The sequence below is a fragment of the Diabrotica undecimpunctata genome, chromosome 8 (genome assembly GCF_040954645.1).
Source record: "Diabrotica undecimpunctata isolate CICGRU chromosome 8, icDiaUnde3, whole genome shotgun sequence".
NCBI classification, from domain to species: domain Eukaryota; kingdom Metazoa; phylum Arthropoda; class Insecta; order Coleoptera; family Chrysomelidae; genus Diabrotica; species Diabrotica undecimpunctata.
The window spans coordinates 56,601,305-56,629,086 of NC_092810.1; the positions used below are offsets into that span (position 1 = coordinate 56,601,305).

At 32.2% G+C, this 27,782-nt stretch overlaps 1 protein-coding gene across 2 annotated transcripts in view; it reads right to left on the bottom strand.

Annotated features, from left to right (window-relative positions):
• LOC140447587 (prolactin-releasing peptide receptor-like) overlaps positions 1 to 27,782 on the bottom strand; it is a 1,093,989-nt gene that overhangs the window by 95,522 nt on the left and 970,685 nt on the right. For both annotated transcript variants that reach the window (XM_072540319.1, XM_072540318.1), the window contains 2 exons: positions 26,556 to 27,671; positions 13,574 to 13,803 (listed from right to left, as the gene is read on the bottom strand). In XM_072540319.1, coding sequence (XP_072396420.1) covers positions 13,579 to 13,803; positions 26,556 to 27,587 — 1,257 coding nt within the window. In that variant the 5' untranslated portion in view covers positions 27,588 to 27,671 and the 3' untranslated portion in view covers positions 13,574 to 13,578. The remainder of the gene's footprint in view (positions 1 to 13,573; positions 13,804 to 26,555; positions 27,672 to 27,782) is intronic.

Sequence of the window (27,782 nt, forward strand, 5' to 3'; positions counted from 1 at the left end):
TGTTGGATCTCAATACTTAGTACGCGCGAAATAATAAATACACATCTTTTAGTAAACCAACAGCCAATTGAGAGGGTAGACAGCTACACATATCTTGGTACTAAAACAAACAGTCAAAACACTCTTCTGAAATAAAACAACGCATAGGGAAAGCAATTTTCGACAACTCTAGTGTAAGAAATAGACGTGTGTAAATTCTGCTCCATAATAATTTCAATTTTTGGTTATTGTGAGTCGATAATTTTGCTGATTTTGCGTGCAGTGTGTAATAGAAGAATAAAAGTGTTAATGGTAATTATAGCAAAGACATCGGAAGAGAGGTAAGTGCATAACCTCGATAAATTTAAGAAGGCGAAGGACATTTTATTTACTCTCAACACAAAAAACTAAAAACAAAACCGGCCCAGGTAATTAACGTTATATCAGTTTTAAAAGCTAGAGGTGGGCGTTGCCAGATCAAACCGTTCCAAAGTAACTGACAATTATTTTAATTGAAAATTAATTTATTCAGGAAGAAAACGTGAAAATAAATTACTACAAGCTACTGCTTGAGAGAACCATCTTCCTTCGACGCGTTTAGTGGGTAGGTTGGCTCTATCGCGAGTAGTAGCAGTAGAAATATGGATTTAGATGATAATACATCCGATGACAATCGGAAAAGAAATAGAGAAGAAGAGTGACTGTTATTTGGTCCCAGTAAAAAAGTACAAAGAAGTCCAGTTAAAAGTCACAAAGATGATAGCAAAATAGATCAAATACTAAATATGATAAAAAATTTAACAATAGAGTTACAAGAATTAAAAACTGATATAAAAGAAGTAAAAACGGAACAAAAACAATACAGAGAAGAAATGAGGGAACTCAAAACTGAACTAGCAGAACTAAAACAAGAGAATAGTGAAATCTGGAAAGAAAATGAACAAATCAAAAAGGATCTGAATGAGACAAAAGGACGCCTTGAAAGGCTGGATAGAATAAGAAAAGAAAATAATGTGATAATACAGGGAATGACAATAGAAACTGGAGATAGAAGAATACTAAAAGAAGTAATAGGAAATTTTATGACAAAAGAGCTAAATATTACCGTAAATATAGAAGAAGCAGTGAAACTAGGAGATAAAACATGTTTAGTCAGACTGCCAAACAAAGAAGAAAAAACAAAAATTATGGAAAACAAAAGTAAACTTAAAGAAGTGAAAAAAGAAAAAAATATATATAAACAATAATCTAACGACAGAGGAACTACAAATACAGAAGGAAATACGAAGAATAGCAAAAGATAAAATAAGGAAAGGTAAACGTGTCCAAATTAAAGCCAACAAACTTATAATAGATGGTCTAGAAAGGAGATGGAATAGAAACACCAACCAGCTGGAGGACCATCATGGAGGTGGTTTAAAGAACTAGCAAGGGATGACACGATGCATTATTCGTTGACGGACGAGGCAAAGAAATGACTGCAGATAAACCCGGGTACAACAAAAGTGCAATAAAGAAAGATAGATAAGAAAACAAAAATAAAAAACGAAGACAACAGAACAAAAAAAATAAAGAGTTGAAAATAAGCACATGGAACATAAGAACCATGCTAACTCCAGGAAAAATGCTGGAAATAGAAAAAGAACTCAAAAAGTATAAAATAGATATTGCTGCCCTGCAAGAATTACGCTGGGAGGGACAGGGACAGATTGACAAACAAGACTTTACAATGTTATATTCAGGAGGAAAGAAACAAGGGCAAAAAGGCGTGGGATTCATGATACTAAGGCACCTAAGAGAGAAAATTATAAATTTCAAGCCAATATGCGAAAGGATGGCCTATGTTAGAGTCAACAGCAAACCATTTAATATATCAGTCTTGAATTTATACGCCCCCACAGAAACAAGCAATGCAGACGAAAAAGAAATCTTTTATGATAGGGTCGAATAGGAGATTACTTTTTACAACAAATTGCAGGAAAGCATACAATACACGAAAACACGAATGACAATGGGCAAAGACTATGTAACCTAGCAACAAGAACAAATTTGTTAATAAGCTCAACAAAATTTGAACACCCTAAAATACATAAGGTAACATGGAGGTCACCAGATCAGAAAACATATAGTCAAATTGATCACATAATGATTAATAAACGAAAGTAATCGTCAATAAAAGATGTAAGAACGTACAGAGCTGCGTGTGCAGATTCAGACCACTACATGGTCACAGCCACTATAAGAGAAAAAGTTAAAATTGAAACAAAACAAAAAAACCAACATAAAAAGTGGAATGTCAATAAAATGAGTAATGAAGAAGCAAGAAAAAAATATGAAGAGGCAGTAACAGTTCAAATAAAAGAGAAATATAAAGCAGAAGATATAAACACAGAATGGGAGACGATCAAAAAATCAATAGAAGAAGGTGCAAATATGCAGATAGGTAAAAGTCAGGCTAAAACAAAAAACGAATGGTATAACCAAGAATGTAGAGAAATAACAGGAAAAAAAGTGCAAGCCAGAAATAAATGGCTAAGAACAGATAAAGATTAAGACAGAGAAGAATATGAAAAATTAAGAAGGAATGCTAAGAAAGTGATAAGGCAAAATAAAAGAAGATGGGTAGACAAAAAAATGCAGGAAATAGAGCAGGAAAGAACAAACAGAAATACGAAAAGTTTTTACAAAAAGATTAAAGAACAAAACAAAAAATACAAGAGCAAAACAAACGGAATAAAAAATAGAGAGGAAATAGTGATAATAGAGGACCAAGAATACAAACAATTATGGAGAGATTACTACAGAGAGCTCTTGACGGAGGAAACAACAGAAGAAGAAATGCATAACGAGGAGGAAACGGTGCACGAAGAAGAAGAAGATAAAGTAGATGAAGTAGATATCGGAATTTTAAAAGAACCAACATTAGAGGAATTGGATGAAGTAATACAGAGAAGCAAAAATGGAAAAGCCCCTGGTAAAGATGGCATTAATATGGAACTAATAAAATACGGGGGAAGGGAACTAAGAGGAAAAATACTAGCACTATTGAAAAATATATGGAAAGACGAGAAAATGCCAGGGGACTGGGAGGTAGGGCAGATCATAACAGTACATAAAAATGGAGACCAACAAATCTGTGAAAATTATAGAGGAATAACGTTACTAAATACAACTTATAAAATATTGACATCAATAATAAAAAAGAGGTTATCAAAGATCACAAAGAAGACAGTAGGACAGTACCAATGTGAATTCACAGAAGGAAGATCTACAATAGATGCAATACACACAATAAAACAAATAATGGAAAAAGCAAACAAGTATAAATTAGAATTGGAAATGTTATTCATAGACTTCAAACAGGCATTTGATTCAATTAAAAGGAACGGATTAATGATAGCACTTAAAAAATTAAAAATTCCACATAAACTCAGAAAATTAATAGAAATGACAATGAGAACTACAAAAATAAGCATAAAGACACAAAGAGGAGAGACAGAGGAATTCATTATAAATAAAGGGATGAAACAAGGAGATGCCTTATCAACAACGCTATTTAATCTAGCATTAGAATATGTACTATGAAATATAAATAAAGGAAATCTCAGGACAAGAGGTGGTCAAATAATTGCATATGCAGACGATATTGCTATTATTGCAAAGAACAGAAAAATAATGAAAGAAATGCTAGAAGAAATAAGAGAGAAAAGGGAGGTAATGGGGCTAAGATTAAATCAAGAAAAGACAAAAATATTAATATTAGGGAAAAAACCAATGAAAGAAAAAATCAAAATAGGAAGTTCTGAGTTTGAAGAAGTAGAATACTTCAAATACCTAGGAGTTACAATAAGTAAATCCGGAGAAAGGAAATCCGAAATAAAAGAAAAAATATTAGCAGCGAATAAAGCTTCTTTTGCAAACAAAACATTACTTAAAAGCAAAACACTGACTAAAAAAAGTAAGATGAGCATTTATAACACCATAATTAGGCCAATATTATTATATGCAAGAGAAACAATGAAGATGGTTAAAAAAGATGAAGAAGACTTAAGAATAGCAGAGAGAAAGATTATGAGAACCATACTAGGACCAATCAGAACAGAGCAAAATGAATATAGAAGCAGAACAAATGCAGAAATTAAGGAAGAACTTAAGGAAGACATCGTAACTAAAATAAAGCAATGCAGAGTTAGATGGTTAGGTCACATTTGGTGAGCAGGCGATGAGGCAGTGACATACGCAATGATAGAATGGAATCCAGGAGGAAAAAAGAGAAGGGGAAGACCGAGATCAAAGTGGCTGCAAGAAGTTGAAGAAGACCTCCAAAGGGCAGGAGTCAGAGAATGGAGAGGAAGAACTAGAGACAGGAAAAAATGGAGAGATATTGTCAAGAAGATAAGATAAACAAAAAAGACTGATCCACTTAAGAAATCGGATCTAGAAAGCATTTGCGGTTTAACCCCACATCTGGGGTGTATAGCCATTATATATATATATATATATATATATATATATATATATATATATATATATATATATATATATATATATATATATATATATATAGGGAAAGCAAAATTAGCGTTTGTAAAGATAAAGCCTCTTTTCAGAAGTCACGATTTACCACTTAGTACCAAAATCTCGGTCATTAGATGCTGTGTATTTTCTACATTATTATACGGAGTAGAGACATGGACGCTATCTGAAGCTTTTTCAGGAAAGCTCTAAAGGAGAAAATATGCTACAACGTCGGTACAGTTACGTTTGAGACGACGAGAGTGATTCTGAAAATCTTTATTTAGAGACTGATTTAATAAGTGAAGACAAACAACCTGCAACAAAAAGGTTCAGAACTGACAGTGAAGTCGTATGAATTAACCAAATTTCTTTTAAACCAATGTATGTAAAAAAAAGAAAAACAGTAAAGTTTAATAAACATTGCAAAATTTAATAAGACAGGTGATGAAAAAATCGACTTATTTTATCAAAGCAGTAACGCAGATTAGAATATATTGTATATCATATTTGTACGAAAAATAGAATAAAAATCAATATTTATAAAAATACAAACAATTATAATTAATATAAGGAATAAAATAATATAATGTGTAAAAAATTACCTGAAATTTAATTTATAAAATATATGAGTATTATTACATCATTGATATAAAATAAAAAAAAATATGTTGATTTTTCGGGATTTTGCGAGATTTCCAGGGGGGGTGAAAATTATGTCATCATTATTAACACTGCGACAGACTATTCCAGCCAAATTAAAAAAAAGTAAGTTTTTAAGGTGAATTTCAAATGCACTCAATTTTTCCGAGGTTTCCCATATTTTCCGGCCAGTGAAAACTATGTATGTAGTTATTTATATTTTGACGAGCTACCCCAGAATAAAAAAAAGAGGCTTCCAGCTGCAATGGATAATGAAAATTTTTCCTACGAGTTTCAATTTGAAGTTCCGATGCCGAGAAAAAAACGGAGCTGAAACAGTTATCCTCTCCAGTTTCCTATGTCGATCTTTCGAAAGTACCTTCGTTTCGAAGGGCTGTAAGTTTCGAAAAATTGGATGAATTTTATAGCTATAAGTTCCGATGCCGAAAAAAAAACGGAGCTGAAACAGTTATCCTCTCCACTTTCCTATGTCGATCTTTCGAAAGTACCTTCGTTTCGAAGGGCTGTAAGTTTCGAAAAATCGGATGAATTTTATAGCTGTAAGTTTCTATATAAAGTTTAGATGTTTATTCAAAATTTTTGCAAATTTTACTACTTCATGTTTATAAACAATGAAGATCCGATTTTTTAAAAAATAGTCCTTAACTTCGTTCTTATTGGTCATAGAAGGTTTTTTTTAATGTTAGTTTTTTTACCAGCTAACCAATGGTTGTACGTACAAGTCTGTAGCTTGAAAAATATAAAAGTTATTACAATTGTTTATAAGTAAATAAAAGTAAAAATCATACTCATTTTTCAAACGTTTATTTTGTAAATAATTTCGATGAAAACGCAATATGCATTTAACTTCTGAGATAGTCTAAGTCTTAAAGAATCCTATGAAATTTGCTAAATGTGTCTAGAGTCATTCATAGGGCAAATTTAATAGTTTAAACAATTAGCCTCAGGGAAAAATAAATTAAATATATTTTAAACTATTTGACCGATCGGGAGGAAATTTCGCACAAATTTAAAACACGATAATTCCTCGATGTTTAAATGTATTAATAACATTTTATTTTGTTAATAAAAAAATTATTAAAATTTATAAATTAGTGCAAAAAAAACTGCTTTTTTGCAAATATCTCCGTAAATTGTTTATCAATTCTAATTAAAAAAACGGGAAAATAAAGATATTCTTGATATAAAAAAATGATATAAATATTGTTTATTTAAAATATAAGGGAAAAAACTTATAGGCAAAAAATCAAATTGTGACCATAAATTATTGTTTAAAAAAAAACGTAAGGTAAAAATACGAGTACCTTTTCATATATTCGTCATCTAGTAACCCCCACCTATGTCTTAAAAGCTTCAGATATCGGCGAAACATTTTCGAACCTTTTTTTTTAACCAGACTTGGCTAATTGGCCTTGGTGGAATTTCCATACAGTGCTTATGACAGCCCACGACCTTTCTACACAATAAAGTATTAATTTTTCTCAGTAGGAATCAGGGCCAAACTCAATTTCGAACAATTTTGACATTGGTCCTTTTAGAACCAAGCCACAGAATTAAAAATGTCGGACGATAGCTTTATCTGCTTTGTTAGGATCATCCAGTGAAAGTTTTTATATAAAAATATCTCATAATGGTGTGGTGTATAAACCACAAATTGGCCCATTTTTAAAAATAATTGAATTTACAAAATGAAAATGTGCACATTGCCATTTTTTACTAGAAGTAATTACGAATTGTAAATATTTTAAACGTATAGAACAGGCATAGTTATCAAATATACTTTTCTAAAATCTTCTAAAGCTTTACTTCACACTTAATATATTGTTATTACGAAATACAGGAAAACTTGAAATTCCAAGTATTATTGCAGCAACTGCAATAGACTTCTGCAGGTAAGTTTTAGAACGTATTTAATAAAGTTTCATAAATTTAATAAGAATGGCAAGAATTTCATTAAAAAGATAAAAGCACTTTTCTTACTTTGAATTTGTTGTACAAAATAGGAAATAGGTTTCAAATTATTGATTATAAAATTTAATATTTGAAGCATTTAGTCCAGAAATATTCTAAATATTTCTGCTTTGCCCCTTATATTGTGTTTGCGAAAGTATCTCGCTGTTAAGTAAAGTGGTGCAAGAGTATCACGACGATGCTACTTTTTTACAGCGATAATTTTACACAGAGTCGATCTCGCAGATGTGGTAGCGGCTGAGATAGAGGACCCTTAAGCTAGCGGGGACACATGAGCGGAATCCAATTTAACCTACGTAATATTTTTTCACCCATTTTTCACTAATTTATTACCACCCTAATAATTTTTCACCACCAAACCAACCTTAAGGGGAGCGATTCTGCTGGCTTAAGATTCAAGCTAGCAGAATTCAAAAAAGAAACTTTTTGTTGATGGCATATTTTTTCACCCATTTTTCACTAATTTATTACCACCCTAATAATTTTTCACCACCAAACCACCCTTAATGGGAGCGATTCTGCTGGCTTAAGGTTCAAGCTAGCAGAATAATAAAATAAAAAATCTTTTTGTTAATAGCATATTTTTTCACCAATTTTTCACTAATTTATTACCACCCTAATAATTTTTCACCACCAAACCAACCTTAAGGGGAGCGATTCTGCTGGCTTAAGATTCAAGCTAGCAGAATTCAAAAAAAAAACTTTTTGTTGATGACATATTTTTTCACCAATTTTTCACTAATTTATTACCACCCTAATAATTTTTCACCACCAAACCCCCCTTAATGGGAGCGATTCTGCTGGCTTAAGGTTCAAGCTAGCAGAATTCAAAAAAAAAACTTTTTGTTGATGACATATTTTTTCACCAATTTTTCACTAATTTATTACCACCCTAATAATTTTTCACCACCAAACCCCCCTTAATGGGAGCGATTCTGCTGGCTTAAGGTTCAAGCTAGCAGAATTCAAAAAAAAAACTTTTTGTTGATGACATATTTTTTCACCAATTTTTCACTAATTTATTACCACCCTAATAATTTTTCACCACCAAACCACCCTTAATGGGAGCGGTTATTCTGGCTTAAGGTTCAAGATGGCAGAATTCAAAAAAAAACTTTTTGTTCTGTTCTGTTCTGTTCTTGTTTTTTTCACCCATTTTTCACTAATTTATTACCACCCTAATATTGTTTCACCATTAAACCACCCTTAAGGGGAGTCATTCTGCTGGCTTGCGGTTCAAGCCAGCAGAATTAAAAAATATATTTATAATATACCACAGTGTTTTGCTAGGTTTTTACGAATTTATTACCATTCTAGTAATTTTTCACCCCTTAACTACCCCTTGTGAAAAGTCAATAATTGTGTTAGATTAAAATTTAAGGAGAAATTTTTTTTCAAATTTACTGTCCACTACTTATAACTGAAATAAAAAAGTGTTTTGTTAAGTTTATACTAAACTTTGACCATCCTGATAATTTTGCTCCCATAAACCTATTCGAAAACTTTCGTTCTAGCTGAATATTTGAACCAGCAAAATAAGAAAAAAACGTATTTTTGAAATACCTCAGTATTCTGCTAAGTTTTTACTAATTTATTACCACCCTAGTAATTTTTCACACCTAAACTACCCCTTGTGATAAGTCAATAATTCTGTTAGGTTAAAATTTAACGTGAAAAAAATCTTTTTTTACAATTTCACTATCCTCTACTTATAACTGACATAAAAAAGTATTTTTACCCTGATAAGTTTCCATCTCTAAATCAATCTTATTTAGAAACGTTCCTGCTAGCTTAATATTCGAGCCAGCGTAATTAAAAAAAATTATTTATGATATACCATAAGTTTTTACGAATTTATTACCAACTTAGTAATTTTTTATCCCTCGACTAACCCTTAGTGGAAGTCAATAGTTCTGCTATGTTTAAATTAAAGGTGAAAAAGTTTTGTTTTATAATTTTACTAAATACTATTTATAAGTAAAATAAGAAACTCTCTGGTTAGTTTTTACTAAATGTTAACGAACTTCACCAATTCCACCATCTACACATTTACGCTGGTTGAATGCAAAGCAAATCTTTTCGGAAATATGAGATACTACAGTATTATGCTAGATTTGTAATACATTACCATCCTAGTAATTTTTCACCCTTCAACTACCCTCTATGAGGAGTCAATAATTCTACTACCTTAAAATTTAAGGTGATAAAAAATCTATTTTTATAATTTTACTGTATTCTACTTGTAACTGAAAATATAAATTGCTTGCCTGGTTTTTACTAAATTTGATCCAATAATTTTTGACCCCCTAAGCTTCAGATAATGGGAAACATTCAACAAGATACACATTGACGCTAGGTGAATAAAAAATCTTTTTGAAAACACAAGAGTGCTATGCTAGAATTTTACTATATTTTTACCAGCCTAGTCATGTTTTTCTAAACTACCCTAATTGAAAAACATTTTCAAATGTTATTCTATACTATAACTAATATTTATTTTTTCAATGTTTAAATATTAAAAATATGAAAACACTTTATTCCAAAAACTATAAATTTTACCCGTTTTAAAAAATTGACTCTGATTCGAGTCGTATTACATGGCTAAGCGAAATCGAATCGTTAGTCCTTTTTATGAATATAAAATAACTGAAATCAAGTTGAGTTTTAGTAAATACAATGGAATTTTTATATTTCACAGAATAAATTACCAGGTAAGAAATATTCAAATTGAAATAATTTTATTACGTCTATTACATTATTTATCTGATTGTAAAGGAGGGTCGTCGGGATCGTGCGCACCTATTGCACCCTATTGTTAAAAGATTTGCATTCATTAGGTAGATGAAAATTTGAAAAATAATTTAGGTATTTAATATTTTAATAATATTTAAATAAGAAGAGTATTAACGATTGGTCAAAACATAATTTTAAGATTAGGTGTATAACATAAAGAATTTATATTGCAAAACATTTTAAGTAGGTATATTCAAATGAGACCGAAATTACCGGTTGGTCAGAACAGCTGATATAGATTATTTGCGTAGTAAAATAAATTTATATTAGCAGCATTTTAAAAATTTAAAGATACATATTTGTATTTTAATTCTTTGTCGATTTTTCATTCATTGTCAGTTGAATATAGGTAAAAATTAAAGGTTATTACAAAAAAATATTAACTTATTTATGTTGTTTATGGAAATGTTTGAAAGAATCGGCCACGGAGAGATCTGGTTTCTCGGCACAATCCACACACTCATAAATTGGGTTTTTTCTTATTTTTAGGATAGGACATACTCTGCATCTTTTCGTTTTCGTTTCGCGTTTGTCCGATTTATTAGCAATTATTTATAGGTAAATGTTCGCGTGCGATATTCCGTCTTTCTTTGCTTTTTTATAAATTAATTTACGAATTAATTCTAACCTGGATATCGTCTTTTATGTCTTTTGTTTAGTATATTGTTTAAAACTAAGTCTAACTTTCCACGGTACCATCGATTCATCTAGCGATAATTATTTTACTGGATAACGCAGAGCAGTCATTTTATTATTAAAAAGTCTATAACTGTTCTTATTCTATAAAACCGATCTTCAGGAATAACATTCGGTACCATTGGATTATGGATGAAGATTAACCACCTTAAAATTATAAGAAAAAGATCTCTTCCGATGTTCTGCAAAAAAGATTTTAAGCTGAATAGTGGATCTGTTTTCCAATAACCCTCCAATCTTGAAATCCGTATGTGTCAGTGTGGAAGATAATTCCCATAAATACTAGAAATTCAAATAAGGAAAGTAGTTTACATCTTTAAATGCTAGAATTTACACAATCACCAACTTCACCAACTTTTTTATATGCTAAACATTGCAATATTGTTGTTTTGTACACTACCTATTTTTTAACAAAATTTTACAACTTAAAAAGGGATCATTCCCGTGAGTTGGCTGTATATCATATAGTTAAAAAACTCGAACATTGAAGTAAAACACTGTTGTGATTGGTATATTTAATTAAATTTTAAAAATCCTAAAGGATTAAGTTCAAAACGTTTTCGGACTTATCAGTCCAGTGAAATTTGTAGTACTTTTAGTAAGTAATTAATAAGTAATAGGTAAGTAGTAATTTTTAATTAAATATACCAATTATTACAACAGAAGTGTTTTTCACACACACTCGCACACACACACCGTGTAAATGTATTCAAGTATTTTTGAAAAAACAAATTTATTTAATTTTTGTTAAAGGGGTAGTAAGGGGTGAAAAATTACTAAAGTTGTAATAAATTCGTAAAAACCTAGCAGAACACTGTGGTAGATCATAAATATTTTTTTTAATTCTGCTAGCTTGAACCGTAAGCCAGCAGAATCGCTCCCCTTAAGGGTGGTTTGATGGTGAAAAATATTAGGGTGGTAATAAATTAGTGAAAAATGGGTGAAAAAATATGCCATCAACAAAAAGTTTTTTTATTAATTCTGCTAGCTTAAACCTTAAGCCAGCAGAATCGCTCCCATTAAGGGTGGTTTGGTGGTGAAAAATTATTAGGGTGGTAATAAATTAGTGAAAAATTAGTAAAAAAAAATGGGCCACCAACAAAAAGTTTTTTTTCTGAATTCTGCTAGCTTGAACCTTAAGCCAGCAGAATCGTTCCCATTAAGGGTGGTTTGGTGGTGAAAAAATATTAGGGTGGTAATAAATTAGTGAAAAATGGGTGAAAAAATATGCCATCAACAAAAAGTTTTTTTTTTGAATTCTGCTAGCTTAAACCTTAAGCCAGCAGAATCGCTCCCATTAAGGGTGGTTTGGTGGTGAAAAATTATTAGGGTGGTAATAAATTAGTGAAAAATGGGTGAAAAAATATGCCATCAACAAAAAGTTTTTTTTTTGAATTCTGCTAGCTTGAACCTTAAGCCAGCAGAATCGCTCCCATTAAGGGGGGTTTGGTGGTGAAAAATTATTAGGGTGGTAATAAATTAGTGAAAAATTGGTGAAAAAATATGCCATCAACAAAAAGTTTTTTTTTTGAATTCTGCTAGCTTGAACCTTAATCCAGCAGAATCGCTCCCCTTAAGGTTGGTTTGGTGGTGAAAAATTATTAGGGTGGTAATAAATTAGTGAAAAATGGGTGAAAAAATATGCCATCAACAAAAAGTTTTTTTTTTGAATTCTGCTAGCTTGAACCTTAAGCCAGCAGAATCGCTCCCATTAAGGGGGGTTTGGTGGTGAAAAATTATTAGGGTGGTAATAAATTAGTGAAAAATTGGTGAAAAAATATGCCATCAACAAAAAGTTTTTTTTTTGAATTCTGCTAGCTTGAACCTTAAGCCAGCAGAATCGCTCCCCTTAAGGTTGGTTTGGTGGTGAAAAATTATTAGGGTGGTAATAAATTAGTGAAAAATTGGTGAAAAAATATTACGTAGGTTAAATTGGATTCCGCTCATGTGTCCCCGCTAGCTTAAGGGACCTCTGAGATAGCCGACTTCCGACACGTGTATATATTTTTGTGGTTTTAACGGCTCCTAGAAAGTGCCAAGTTAAAGTTGCTTCCAAATATCTTCTGAATTATCTATTTGCATATTCATTCACAAGGAACGAAATCGACTACATCATAAGTGACAAAAAAGAAATAATTAAAGATGTAACAGTACTCAACAAGTTCACCATAAGCAGTGACCACAGAATGATACAAGCGAAAGTCCAAATCAACACAAAAAGAGAAAGAAAAACATGATGATTAAAAATAAATCTCATGGTATTTGTACACCCCAATTAGATCAACCAATATCAGGCACATATCAATAATAAGCTACTACTTCATAAAACCTCCGAGAACGATCTTAACGACTTGAATAATTACATCATAAACCCCTTAGAAGAAAGTCACTGAGTGCACTGTGCTAAAAGAAAATCAGATAGTAAAATAAGTCCCAAGATATAATCAGTATAAATACTAGCAAAATTTTTTATATTAATCTTTTTTTAGAACGTTTACCGAGTGGAAGTCGAAACATCAAACACTAGTTAGTTATGATGCATTTGATTGAAATATGATTTTTATTGCAACTAATAATTATGTCTTAATCTTATATTAATATAATATTTATACTCCTTCCATCGTTCGACGATTTCTGTTTCCATCATCATTAGTTCTCCCGTTTCATTTCTCCTAACTTTTTCCCCAACACTTCCCCATCCTGTTTTATATTTGTATTATTTTAATATTCTTAAGTTTTACCTTTTATTAACTTCCCGTTTACCAAAAAGAACAAATAATACTCTCACCTATTTGTAGAAAATTGGTCTTAAAATTGTACGCCTTATCGCTTCCAAAGGTTTTTCACATACTGTGGAAACACCCTGTTGCTATAGTAGTAGTATTTAATGGTAGCATATTTTTTACCCTTATTTTGTAAAATATGCAAAAGTAAAGAAAACACGAAAAATACTTACATATGCTATTCTTCTGAAACAGCCTTTGGCGCTTCATAAGGAGGGGGTTCTTCTTCGGTAATTAGCTTAAGCCTAACAATATCTGAAGCGGAGTCATACACTGCTGCATTAACTGATGGCACCATAATATTTTCCATCTCTACACTATCTGTTTTCAAGGGTGGAGGTGTTGGTTTTCTTTCTCTAAAGGAAAGAGCTCGATGTATTCCAGAGGAAGGTAATAGTGATTCCTAAAAAGGAGAGATCTGTTTTCAATATATTTTTTATTATAATCCAGGTAATTTTTCTATTATATATTGTGTATGTTGTAATATGTATATGATAAATAATTGTTTTGTAACTAAATAAAGCCAGTTTGATTTTATTTACGAATAACGCATCATTATATCAAAAAACAGGAATGTAAAGGGTGAGATTTACGATATATAGTAATATAACAAGTATTTCTTATATAAGTACTAGTAAATTCAAATTTCGATCGAAATACAAAGATGAGACCTACAATATATAAAACCTTAATTCGACCAATAGCATGCTATGGCAGTGAAGCATGGGTCCTGAAAGAAACATCCAAAAGCAAACTCGACACATTCGAAAGGAAACTACTGAGGAGAATACTGGGACCTGTGAGGGAAAACGGAATATACAGAAGTCGATACAACAACGATCTTTATCAACTTTATAAGGAAGCACCACTGTCAGACTGCATTAGAATACAAAGATTGCAATGGGCCAAACATGTGATAAGATTGGGAGAGGATAGGAGAGGATAGGGCTACAAAAAAAGAGCACTGAATGCTAGAATGCAGGGAAAGATAACGGTTGGAAAACCAAGAAAGCGCTGGGAAGACACAGTAAACAGCACGCACAATAAAAATTTTTTTGAGCTTCACTATCGCAAGAGTGCAGCTGCAAAAAAAAATATCGCAAGAGGTATTCAAATTTGCATAATTTTCCAGAGATTATGAAAAAACCTTCAGGGCTCTACTAGACTTTAAAGTTTTGTAAATTTTACGTTTGTACAGACCTAAATCATATATCAACTTCAAATAATACACAAATTTAATGTAAAAGATATTTTATTATTAAAATTAATGAAAAAGGTTATCAATAACTTAAGAAACAAAATAGATCCTATATTTGATGACAAAAACTTATTAAAATTTGAACTTATTTTTGTGTCTAAAATTTGGCATTTCTGCCGAGACTCCAACCTGGTTCTGATAAGGCTATCTCTAGAAGTAGCATCGGTTACATTCTGCGAGGCCTCTGTAATCAGTTTAACATAATATGCCAAAGAACCGGCGGTGTTGTAACCTGACAATCCTGACATTCGTGTCACGTAATAATATTGGTGTAATCTTTAGCAGAGAAGTTAATTTTTGGTGTTTTAAATATTCTGCGTTTATGGAAACTTTCAGTGTCTCTAGCTTTTTTTATTCTTCTATCTCTATCATCAAAAAACAAACTCACAAGTAAGTTTTCTGGATGGGCAAAAAGGCTTTTCTTTCGATAACAGTACCTATCCACAACAGATCTTAGATTTTCGGATAGAAATCGAGAGTACATAATTAGTTGAAAAATATGCTTCGGTTGCTTAACATATTTCGTATAGATATTTTTGATCTGTACTTAATTCATTGACCACATTTTTGGCAAGTCAGGCAAATTAACATTCACAGCAGAAAAAGTCACGGTGGGTTTATTTTCATAAGCAACTGTTTTCCAATAGGGCCGGAATATTCTCTAGGACTCGAAGTAGAACTATCTATGGTCAGGAACAAGTGACGAAACGGTAACTCATTGGAATGAAGCAAACAAACGCACCATTGTAACGGTCTCTCCAAATACTCCTCCAAAGATTAAATCACACCACCCTTCCAGCCAATATTAGTTGCAGTTCCATCACATCCAACGCAAATTACATCATCTAAATTCAAACTTTGACCCTCAAAAAAAGTTGTGATCGAAGTAAAAATTCCATTTGCAGTGCCACGACTAGGCATTGTATGTCCCAAATAAATTGATCCGGGTTCTAATAACAATGAGATGTGTTCTTCCAAAATCTCTTTGCGATGGTAACGATTCCCTATTTTCTCATTTATCAGAGTCTTGTCCTTTCGTCCATCAAAGTAAATGCTATTTATAAAAATACCTGCAACACCTTTTAAAGCATCTCTTCGGACTATACATACAGCTCTGTCGATTTTGTTTTTATCAATAACCAGTGTCAGATCTTCGGTAGAAACCAAACCCACATCAACCAAACAGCAGAAGCAACAGCAGCAGCAGATTGAATAGATAAACCGTATCTATCACTAACTTTAGCAACTGTTGGCAACCGCAACGTATTTCTATTAAACGTGGAAATCGACGGTTGAGAAAGAGTCAGGCACTGCTTCTTCATCACAATTTGCTGATATACAATAGGTCGTTTAAGTAGCACAAAACTTTTTTGTTGCCCTCATTGATTTTTCTATTTTTCTCCGCTGTCGTTTCAGGAATCTGGCAGTTTGTTTCTTATCAACACCACCTATGACCATTTTCCTGACATTTCTTTGATCCAACAGAAAGTCTCTATCAATGATGGGAACTTTTTTATGGTTTAAACATGAACAAGATTCAATAGAAATATATTGGAATCGAAGCTTTTGTCCAAATATTAATAACTTCAGAAACAATGGCATATATTTCTGAATCGGAACGATCCTTTCCATTATACTTTAATTTTAGATCGTTTTTCACAAATAAAATACATTTCATAACATCTCTTATAGTTGGTAGCTGTCGATCGTCAAGTTTTTGTAAGGTCCCATTATAGTCCCATTATAAGTAGTCTACGCCTAGAACCCATGATTTAAAACTCACAAAATCAGCTTTTGACACTAGAACAAACGCAACTGTAATGATGTTAAACCAGAGAACTACGAACACAGTTCGTAGTTCTCTGGTTGAACGTCGAGCGACGTGTCGACAACCCGAGCCACCTTCTCCTTCTACTCGTCTTTATCCTACCATCAAAGCAGAACTGATGTAACCAAAGTTCACAGAATTCTCTAACCTTTAACGGAACGTATAATACGACGTAGTATTATACAATAGTACAGTACAATCTCAATTAATTTTAGTTCAGGAGCCGAAAAAATATTATCACAAAAATGGCAATTTTTCCAAACTTTGAAGATCGTTAGAACCCTTAAGATATATTTTTATTTTATTTTTAAAAATATTGTAATAATCTATTGGCAATTACATAAATTTTAAGAGGTCTTGCATTAAATAATGTTTTATATTTAGTTCATGATGCGAAATTAAGTATAGTGAAATATTACCATAAATTTTTTTCAAAACTTTAAAGTTTGGTAGAACCCTAAAGATATATTGTTAATTTTTTTTTTTAATTATTGTGATAATTAACGAGCAATTACCCCAATTTCAAGAGGTCTTGTAAACAAAAACAAAAAGCGATTTTTCGGGATACCCTAACGCACAAGCCCTTTTAGGAGTCTGTGTATGGAGAAGATCAGTCACAGAAGCAATTGTGGAGGCAAAAAATAAAGGAGGTCAATGCTCAGTTTGGGCTGTAGTACCGTAGAAGAAAAAAAAATTCAAATGTAACAAAAATATTAAAATAGACTTGCCCAACGTGTATCTTTTCCTATCTTAAAATAAAAATAACTAGCATCTATGTGGTAATGCTTTAGTTCACACCTTAATTAACATATACTTTATACTATTTACTGTGAAATGAAATATGGATACCAATATTTTTAGAGACAATTTCTAAAATTATACTGAAACTACTTTAAAATGAAGCTCTAACAGTAAGTTATTTAATACTTTTATTAATAATTTTATTGAGTTGAGCACTAGCCGCCAACGAGCTAACATCGTAAGCGTTCAGCATCGAATATATCGTTTAAAAACTGGTGTAGTGTGCCCGATGTGGTTTTTGTTCGATAAGAACAATTAATACCTTTTTATCAGAAATTGATTTAAAACTTTATTGCATAAAAACAGTTAATACAAATAATTTGCCGGCACTATAGGCCAGGCATTTAGTTTATCAAAAATTAATTTATAAGTTAATATCAACAATTCACCTGCATCTTATGTGAACATGAGTAGTACAGGTAATACCATCAAACCAACTGTTTCTTCCACAGCAATGTCACAACAAGATTCAACAATCCGCAACAAACAAGATACACCAAACAACAACACTTCTACAATGTCATATGTAACAGCAGCAAAAACAACACCGAAACCAACCTACCCAAAGAAAGAACAAGCAACCATACTTCATGCCAAAGACAGCCTCAAATTATTTGATTATGTAAAAGCAATTGGTGATATTATCGAACTCAGGAACATCTGCTTCGCCTCCAGAATCTCCAACAATATTGTCTGTATATATTTAACTAATAAAAACATAGAAGATAAACTTATAAAATCTCATGCTACCATAGAAATTGGCTCCCTAACTTTAAACATACGTAAACTCGCTTCTCCTACAAAAAGATTCTTAATGTCGAATGTCTCCCCGTGTATCCCACATAAAATTATCGAAACCGCTGTTAAAAGTATAGGTTTAAAAATTGCCTCCCCAGTATCATTTCTTAAAGCAGGCATTCCGGAGGAGAAAATCTCACATATCCTAAGCTTTAGGAGACAAATTAGGTGTTTCCGCCCTCCGAAACTTTTGAGCTTCAAACTTCTCTTGTGCTCTCTTTCGAAGATAATGAAAATCGCATCTTCGTTTCTACTGACAAAATATAATGTTTCGTCTGTATCAGGGCATGTCGCTTTAAATTGCACAAATCCATCAGAAAGTACCTCTTCTAACCAGACAATTGTTTCAATCCTTTTAAGAGCCGAACCCACGTCTACTGAAAAAAACCCAGAAACCAACACTGTACCACACGAACAGAGATATCTCCTCCAGTCAATAATATACCACTTACATACTTAAATAACAACTCCTCATTAGAAAAACCAATTCAACATATGACAAATACACAAACACACTATAAACGCACACACTCACAACTTTCTTCTCCTAGTGACAGAACTGGCATAACTGAAGAATCTACTCACAGTTAACAAACTAATACCCATGCCGGGTTTTCCAAACCACAAAACAAGAAAAAACTTAAACGGTCAAATTGTGACTCAACCCTATCCGAAATGGCGAAAACAATCATATGCGAACTTTATAAAGAAACTCCACAAATATTCATTATCCCAGCAGATAACATAATTGCTCTTCTTGAAAACTGTTACGGTAGTAGCGATCCATACGCAGAAGCATTAAAATTCACACCACACATCAAATCACTGATTTCTACGTTATACCAAATCTATCCCAATCCCCCATTAAATAAATCTAAAATAGACTAATTCGTCTTATAAAAAAATTTAAGGACAAAACAAACTCTTAATGGGTAATTCTACAAAATTACCCAATCTTGACTTCTCATACGAAACAACTGATGATCAGTACATCTCTGACACATCTCAAAACTCACAGATATCTCAAAATCCTCCTATTAACAAATTCATAATTATTCAATGGAACTTATTTCCGAAACCAATCCTGACTTTATTTGTTTACAAGAAACAAACTTTACAAAAACACTAAGAATCTCATCTAAGAAACTTTAGAAACTGTTAGTTATCACCATATCAGAACTACACACCAACGCGTTACCGGAGGAACATCAATTTTTATATCAACTGAAATTTTTCATCGTAAACTTCACCTAAACACTGCATTAGAAGCCGTTGCTATAACATCATGGTGTCCAGAACAAATCACAATATGTAGCTTATATATTCCTCCTAATTATTCATTGACAAGCACTGAATTAGAAAACCTAATATCTCAAATTTCTCGCCCATTTATTATGGCTGGAGATTTTAATGCACACAACACTATGTAGGACTCCAAAACACATATGGTAGAGCTAAAATAATTGAAAATGTCATTAGCAATACTAGTATTAACTTATTAAATACAGGAAATAGTACATACTTTCATATTCGGTCAGAAAGCTTCTCATCAATAGACTTAAGCTTATGTGATCCCAAAATACACCCGTTACTAACTTGGCATACTCTAGACAGGTTATTCGATAGCAATCATTTTCCCATTATCATTACTAACAATGCAGTTAAATCGGAATATACAAAAACGAGATGGACAATCTCAGATGCTAATTGGGAACTCTTCAAACTAACTCTAAAAGGACGCACAGATGTACTGAAAAATCAAAATAACATAGACAAAGGCAAAAAACAACTAAATCATTGCATAGTTTTGGTCGCAGAGTGAAATTAGTGATATGCTCTCCCAACACTCTCACAATAAATCAAATAATCCCACTAATCCATAAAACGAAATTGATGCTACTTAAAAAACGTGCAATACTAATCATCCCATTATTATACCTTTCCCTTTCAGTTTTCAAAAAGTAAACGATGTCATTTTTTCGACAAAAAGCTCAGCTGCAGGCCCTGACGATATTCCCTCTATCTTTTATCAAAGAATGAATCTGCTTACATCACTAGCTCATTATAGTTGAAGAGCCAATGAGGAAACACTACTAAAAATATATCAAGCTCTTATTCGCTCCAAACTTGACTATAGTGGTGTTCTCTACATGTTATCAAGTAAATCACTACTTCTTCTTCTTAAAGTGCCTATCCGTTCCGGATGTTGGCGATCATCACGGCTATCTTTACTTTGTTTATTGCAGCGCGGAACAGTTCAGTGGTAGTTGTGTTATACCACTTTCGTAAATCGTTTACGAAATCACTACTACGTTCACTAAATGTAGTCCAAAATACTTCTCCTCGACTTTGTTTAGGGGCATTCCGATCCAGTCCGGTGGAAAGCATTTATGTAGAATATTTCGAACCTTCGCTTTATCTAAGACAACAACACCTTTTACTACTTTATTTCGCTAGAATTTCAGCAAATCCCACAAATCCCACAAGAAACCTCCTCTGTAATAGACAATTATTACCAGTTTCTAATAATCGTAGAATGGCACCGTCCACTAAACAGATATTAATCCCTTTTTAGATATCAATCTGTTGTCGACCAGCCCTTTCACAGTTTCTCAAACTTCTCCATGGATATGTAAACTTCAAAATTTCAATATCGAATTATCCAAACATAATAAGAATGAAATATCACCTTTCATTATCAAACAAAGATTCTATGAAATACTACATCAATGCAACTTCGATAAGATCCTTTACTCGGACGCATCTAAGACTGAAGAATGTGTTGACTATGCTGTTACAACGACTACAACCACCGTTAACTTATTTCGACTCTCCAGCATTTGCAGTATTTATACTGCTGAACTATATAGAATACTACAAGCGGTGAAAAGTCCACTCAACGATGATAAAACTATAGCAATCTGTACGAACTCTCTATCCTCCATGAAATCCATAAGAAACGTACATTCTATCCACCCAATTGTTTATGAAATCCAGAGTATATGCAATCGTCTTCAAACTAATGGAATTACAGTAAGAATATTGTGGGTCCCATCACACGTTGGTACTCCAGGTAACGAAAAAGCCGATCAAGCAGCAAAACAAGCATGTTCTCTTAACGTAACAACAGACATTCAAACATCATCAGATCTAAAAAGAACACTCAAACATAAAATAATGGACTTTTGGAATGATCATTGGAAAGGAAGCAATACCAAGTTAAGCGTTCTACAACCAAACATTTTCTACCATCAGCTCTCACCAATGAAAAGAAAGGACAAATTTATCATTCAAAGATTGAGAATAGGGCACACACGCCTTACACATGGACACCTAATGAATTCCAATAATCAGATTTTGTGCCAGTACTGCAACACCACGACTTCCGTATGTACTTCTTGACTGTCAACACTACCTAGCGGCCAGAAGAAAATACAATCTTGGCAACTACTTAAAAGACATACTTATCTCAAGCAGCAGCAACTATGAAAATGTAATAAACTGTTTAAAAAACACAAAGTTATACAATTTAATTTAAAACAAAATGTATTATAAAAAATGTATTGTAACTAATTTGTACCCAATGTAAAATATTAACCATGTAAACATTGTAACCATAAATGTAAATTGTACCTGTGTCAATGAACATTAGCTGTCGAAACACATATTTTCGAAATAAAAAAAATATTTTATTGTAAATTAACTACAATTTTATTTTTTTTTATAACGCATCAACCACGCAGGTTCACTAGCATATTTAGATTAATGTCACAGTTGATACAATTAGTGTATATACATTAGTTTACATTAATAATAATATGTATGTGTATTACAATGTATGTTTTAGTTCTTTTGAGAAGTTGACAGTCTTTAAGATAAAAAAAATATTCTTTGGGTATTCTGTATCTGTGTATTTTCTTCTAGGGCATCTCTTAGGGAGGTGGGTGTGCTATATTTAAGTCGTTCACTGTTATATTTAGGACACTGTATTAAAAAATGTTTTACCGTTAGAAGACTGTTGCACACTTCACACACTGATTTATTTTTGCGCTGTAATAAATAGTCATGAGTAAGTCGTGTATGGTCGATACGGAGACTGGTAAGTATTACTTGCTCTCTTCTGTCTTTTATTTTTGGTTTCGAAAGATGTGGATGTTTGTTCACTTTGTATAGCCTTGATAGAGTGTTGTTCCAAGTTTGTTGCCAATTGAAAATTTAATTTGGATAAGTATGATTATATAAGATAGTAAAAACGACGATCAATTTGTTGTGTTTGTTGAAATTTATTTGTAAATCGATCAGCAAAAACGTTATGCAGTACTGGATTATTTCGGTTTGATGACACTGCTGCTGCATATGTTAGGCTTAGATATTGCCTTCTGAAAGAAAGAGGAAGTTGTTTTGGATAATATCCAGTGACTTTAAATGTGTTTTTTGGAGGAGTTATAGACGATGGCTCCATAGTCAAGTTTTAATCGAATTATGGTTTTGTAAATAAGTATTAACCTTGAATAATCGGCACGCTAGTTTTTTAAGGCAAGTGATCGTAGTAAATTTATACCAGGTAAACAGGATTTTTTCAGCTGTTGAATATGTGTCTTCCAAGTTAATTTTTTCAAACGTCATACCCAAGAATCGGATTTCTTCTACATACTCTAGTTTTTATTCGTGTAGATATAATTCTTTTGTTTGGATTTGATTTCTCTTTGAGAAACAGATTGCTTTCGTTTTTGAAGTGTTAAACTGAAGTCCACTTGTAGCTGACCATTTCTCAATGTGTGTTAACGCTTTTTGAACGTGACTGTGAATCGTTGCTATGTTTTTTCCTCTACAGAAAATAACTAGGTTGTCAGCATATAATCCAGCTTTGACGGGGTTTTCAATTTGTGTTAATATCGAATTTATTGCTACTAAGAATAAAGTTGTGCTTAAGTTTGATCCTTGTGGTATATCATTTTGTTGAATTTTTGTTTGAGAATATGTTCCGTTAACTTGGACTTGAAATTGTCTGTTTTCAAGAAAATTTGAAATGTATTTTAATATGTTACCCCTTATTAACCAGTTGCTAAGTGTTTTAATGATTGAGTATTTCCAAACTGTATCATATGCTTTGCTTATATCAAAAAATATTCCAACACAGCTGTTTTATTGCGAATGCTTCGTGGATTTGTGATCCTAAGTCAACAAGGTTGTCTAAATTGAGCGATGTTTTAGGAAACCACATCGTTCTCAAATAATTAATTTGTTTGATTCTAAATACCGCATAAGCCTATTGTTTATTATATTTTCTAATATTTCACCTATGCTATATGTGAGTGATATCGGTCGATATGTTAGTGGGTCTGATTTTGGTTTAATTGCTTTTAGAATAGGTATTATGATTGAATTTTTCCATGATTTAGGAAACAAGTTTCTGGATAGGATTATATTGTAGATTTTGAGTAGATGTTCTTTAGAATGAGGGCCGATATTTTTAAGAAATATGAACGGTATATTGTCGGGTCCAGGACAAGTGTTCTTACAACTCTGAAATACATTTTCTAATTCTTCCTCTGTTATTGGTATATTATTTAGATCGTTATTATTTTAATCGTAATATTCTATAGGATTTTTTTTCTTCTTTTATTTTGATATCTAAGAAATTGAAAGTATAATTTAAGTTACTTGAGTTATATTCATAAGTAGATGCTAGTTTAATGTGTAAATTACAGACTTACTGTTTGTAAATGCTGACCAAATTAATAATAACTTACTGCAAAATCATTGGATATAATGATAATATAGACAAGGGGTCGGCAACCTTTTTATATACACTGTGTGTTAGCCAAATGGAATAAATTAGCTAATAAATAAATGAGGAAGTATTCGAAAAAACGGTCGAACACGTCAATTAGTATTTATAGTTGCGCATTTTTTTCCATAAAAATTTTTTATACGGGGTGTATCAGATAACGGTGGCCAATCAACTTGTTTATTTTAAGTAGAACACTCTGTATTTTAATTAATTTTAAGATTTGTTAGATTATTTTAGACATTTTTTGAATACAATTTCCTATACCTTTGTTTGACTGTTTCGGAAATATTAAGTAAAATGCAAAAATTCACATTTAGAAAAAAAAATTATTTATATGTCGAAAGTTGTCTGTCTTAATACTTCTTGCCCATTTAGGTCTTGGTAATGATAAAGTAAGCAAAAACTATTTAAGCATTCCTTTTTACTGATTAGTTAAAAAAAAAAAACAAAAAATTGTTTACTTTAATTTAAAACGCCAATGTTTTATTGTTCCATGACAGAAGTAGTTGTCAGTGCTATAGTCGTTTGAATTTCATTAACAGCAAGCTAGAATAATGGTTCATTTAACAGAAATGCACAAAATTACAATTACGCAGATGATTGGCTATATAGATAAGACACGTTTTGTTTTCTGATGAGTGCACCTTTACTCTTCACGGTCATGCTAATCGACAAAATTGCCGTTATTGATCCAGGGAAAATCCTTACTGGATGAGAGAAGGCTATACTTAATACCCTCAGAAGGTTAACGTATGGGCAGGAATTATTGAAGATCAGATCATGGGTCCCTTTTTCATAGATGGCAATTTGAATGGCGACAATTATTTAACATTGCTTCAAAATAATGTAGTGCCAACGTTGGCCAACTTGTATCTTGATTCAGGAAACCCACAAGTTCCAGCGAATATTATATGGTTTCCGGAATATGGAATTCCGCAAATTTTCATTATTTCGTAGTCACTGAAATAAAAGTTCAGAGGCGTCTCTTTTCTTTTTGTGGATTCTGGTGGAAGGTAGCTTCATGTCCATTTATAGTACCAATATTGTGGAAAGTAGGTTCATCTCTAAATAAAATGTATTCAAAGAAATAAGCATAATTCTGAATTTACCCCTGAGCACACCGACAAAATTCTAATTTTTTTATTATAGTTATCCTCATTATGCTCTTGGGGCAACTGTGCATGATATGTATGCACAAGGTAATTACAAAAGCATTTAAAATTTTTCTCATATTAATATGACGATTCTCAGTGATAATACGGATTATATTTAATTATTTTTCTTCATTTAGGGTAGAGTGCTTCAAGAATGCGCACTTAAGGTTTATTCAAGTGTAAAATCCAAACCAGTTGCGTTGAAAGTTTATTTTTATTTAAGCTTGTTAATACATAAACAATAAAATCTAATTGCGAACTAAACATTATTACTTTAATAAAAAAAGTGAAATAAAAAAAGTACTTTTGCGCACTCTTATAAACCCCTTTTTAAAAGTACGTATTTAGGATTGTAAGATTGTGCACGTAATTTTATAAACATAGGTCACATTTATAAGATCCAAAACCTGTGTAGGCACTGCACTTTTCTTGCCACCATTCAGGACATGATATGCACTTAATCCAGTCTTCTGTGATAGTTTCTTTAAATGTTTCGTTGCACCCTGGACAGCTCAAAATTTTCTTATGAGGCGTTGTTTTTGACTTTATAATAATATTATATGGTTTCAACAAGATGGACCACCACCCCACTACCAAATCCATATCCAGCAGTACCTTAACCAAATATTTTCAAATCGGTGAATAGGGAGGCGAGGATCGATGGAATGGCCACCACGATACCCTGATTTGACGCCATTAGACTTTTTCTTATGGGGATATGTGAAAAGTATTGTATACAAAACTTAACCCACTGACTTAGCTGAATTACGAAGACGAATAATGCTTGCGATTAGATCGATCACACCTGAGATGTTGAGTAAAGTTAGAAGAAATTTCTCTTCACGGTTAGGGTATTGCCAAGACGTTCGTGGAAAGCTTTTAAAACATCTGCTATGTTAACAATATTGTTTAGATTTGTATTATTTAGAAGTTTTTGAGTATGTTGTAGCGACTTTCGGCAAATAGATAATTTTCTTTTCTAAATGTGAATTTTTGCATTTTACTTAATATTTCCGAGACAGTCAATGATAGGTACAGGACATTGTATGCAAAAAATGTCTAACGTGATTTGAGTAATCCAGAAATAATTATTATACAAGGTGTTCTATTTAAAATGAGCAAGTTGGTATTGGCCACCGTTATCTGATATATCCCGTATAAAAAGTTTTTATGGAAAAAAATGCGCAACTACCAATACTAATCGACGTGTTAGACCGTTTTTTCTAATACCTTCTCATTTATTTATTAGCTAATTTATTCAATTTGGCTGACACACAGTGTATATAAAAAGGTTGCCGACCCCTGGTCTATATTATCATTATATCCGATGATTTTCAGTAAGTTATTAATAATTTGGTCAGCATTTACAAACAGTAAGTCTGTAATTCACACATTAAAATTTAATCAAAAAAAAAGAACAAAAAGCGCGATTAAGAACTAAGAAGACATAGAAAAAAAAAAAACAAAAAAATAGATAATTATGTTTTCTGAATAATATGGTTAATAATTTATTACTGCTTACCTGTTGAGTCTCGTTGTTTCCGTTGCAAGTTCTCTCAGACCTCCAGTTCTCAAATCGACATGCCGGCACTCGTCTCGAAGCACCATCAAAACAAGGAAGAACTTGCTTAAATTCTTTTCTAAAGTTCTCATTCAACCAAGCGTAAAGAAATGGATTATAACATGTCGAAGACATAGCTATTGCGTGGGTCATAAAAAATGTAAGATAATAGAAATTCCACTTCTCCATCTGCTGGCAGAAATCATTAATTATATTAAAAGCATTGAGAGGTAACCAAGAAACTAGAAAAACAGCAACCATTGCTATAAGCATCCTATTAGTTCTTCTCTTTCTTTCCCGGTCAGCTTCTTCTTTTCGCGAGTTTTTAGAGCCTGGTTTGGATCTAGCTCTATCGTTTAGTTTAATAGAGACACAGATATAGCAAAACGCCATTATTAAAAACGGAATAAGAAACTGCATAGCTGTAGTTATGCCTCCGAAAGTCCTTCTCCAATCTTCACTAGGCCAATTTTCATCACAAAAGTACTTTTCAGCATTCTTCTCAGCCGGAGTGAGTTTAACATATACTCCATAGGGTAGAGTCACTAACATAGAAAATATCCAGATAATCACTATAATTATAATACAGGTTGATAGTTTCATCCGAGGATGAAAGGGATATATTATTACAAAATATCTATCAATAGCAATTGACGTTAACGTCAGCGTTGATATATAAACACTAATTCCTTGAGCATAAGACACCAAATGACAGATAAGTCTACCGAATACCCATTCCCCTAGGAATGTGTATAAAGGGGTGAATGGGACAGCTAGAACACAGAGTAATATGTCTGATAAAGCTAGATTTGTGATAAACAGATTTGTTACAGTCTGCATGGCTTTATTTCGAAACACGACATAGCACACTAGCACATTTCCGAATATACCCATCACGAATATGGTTGTGTATATCATAAAAAACGCCACTTGAACCGTATTGTCATTAATTATGTCTTCACTGGTTGTATTGTTCGAAACGGCCCCCGCCATTTTATTTGGACTCTTTATTGTTTCATTTCATACTTGAATGTTTCTGAAGATATTTTTCGTCCTCTCGGCGTAGAATATTAGCACCTGTGGACAAAACAAACTACTTAGTGTTAATTTATATAATTAAATGTGAAAATATTCAATAAAATACAGGGTATTTACAAATAATTGTATAAATTTAACTCATTGATATTT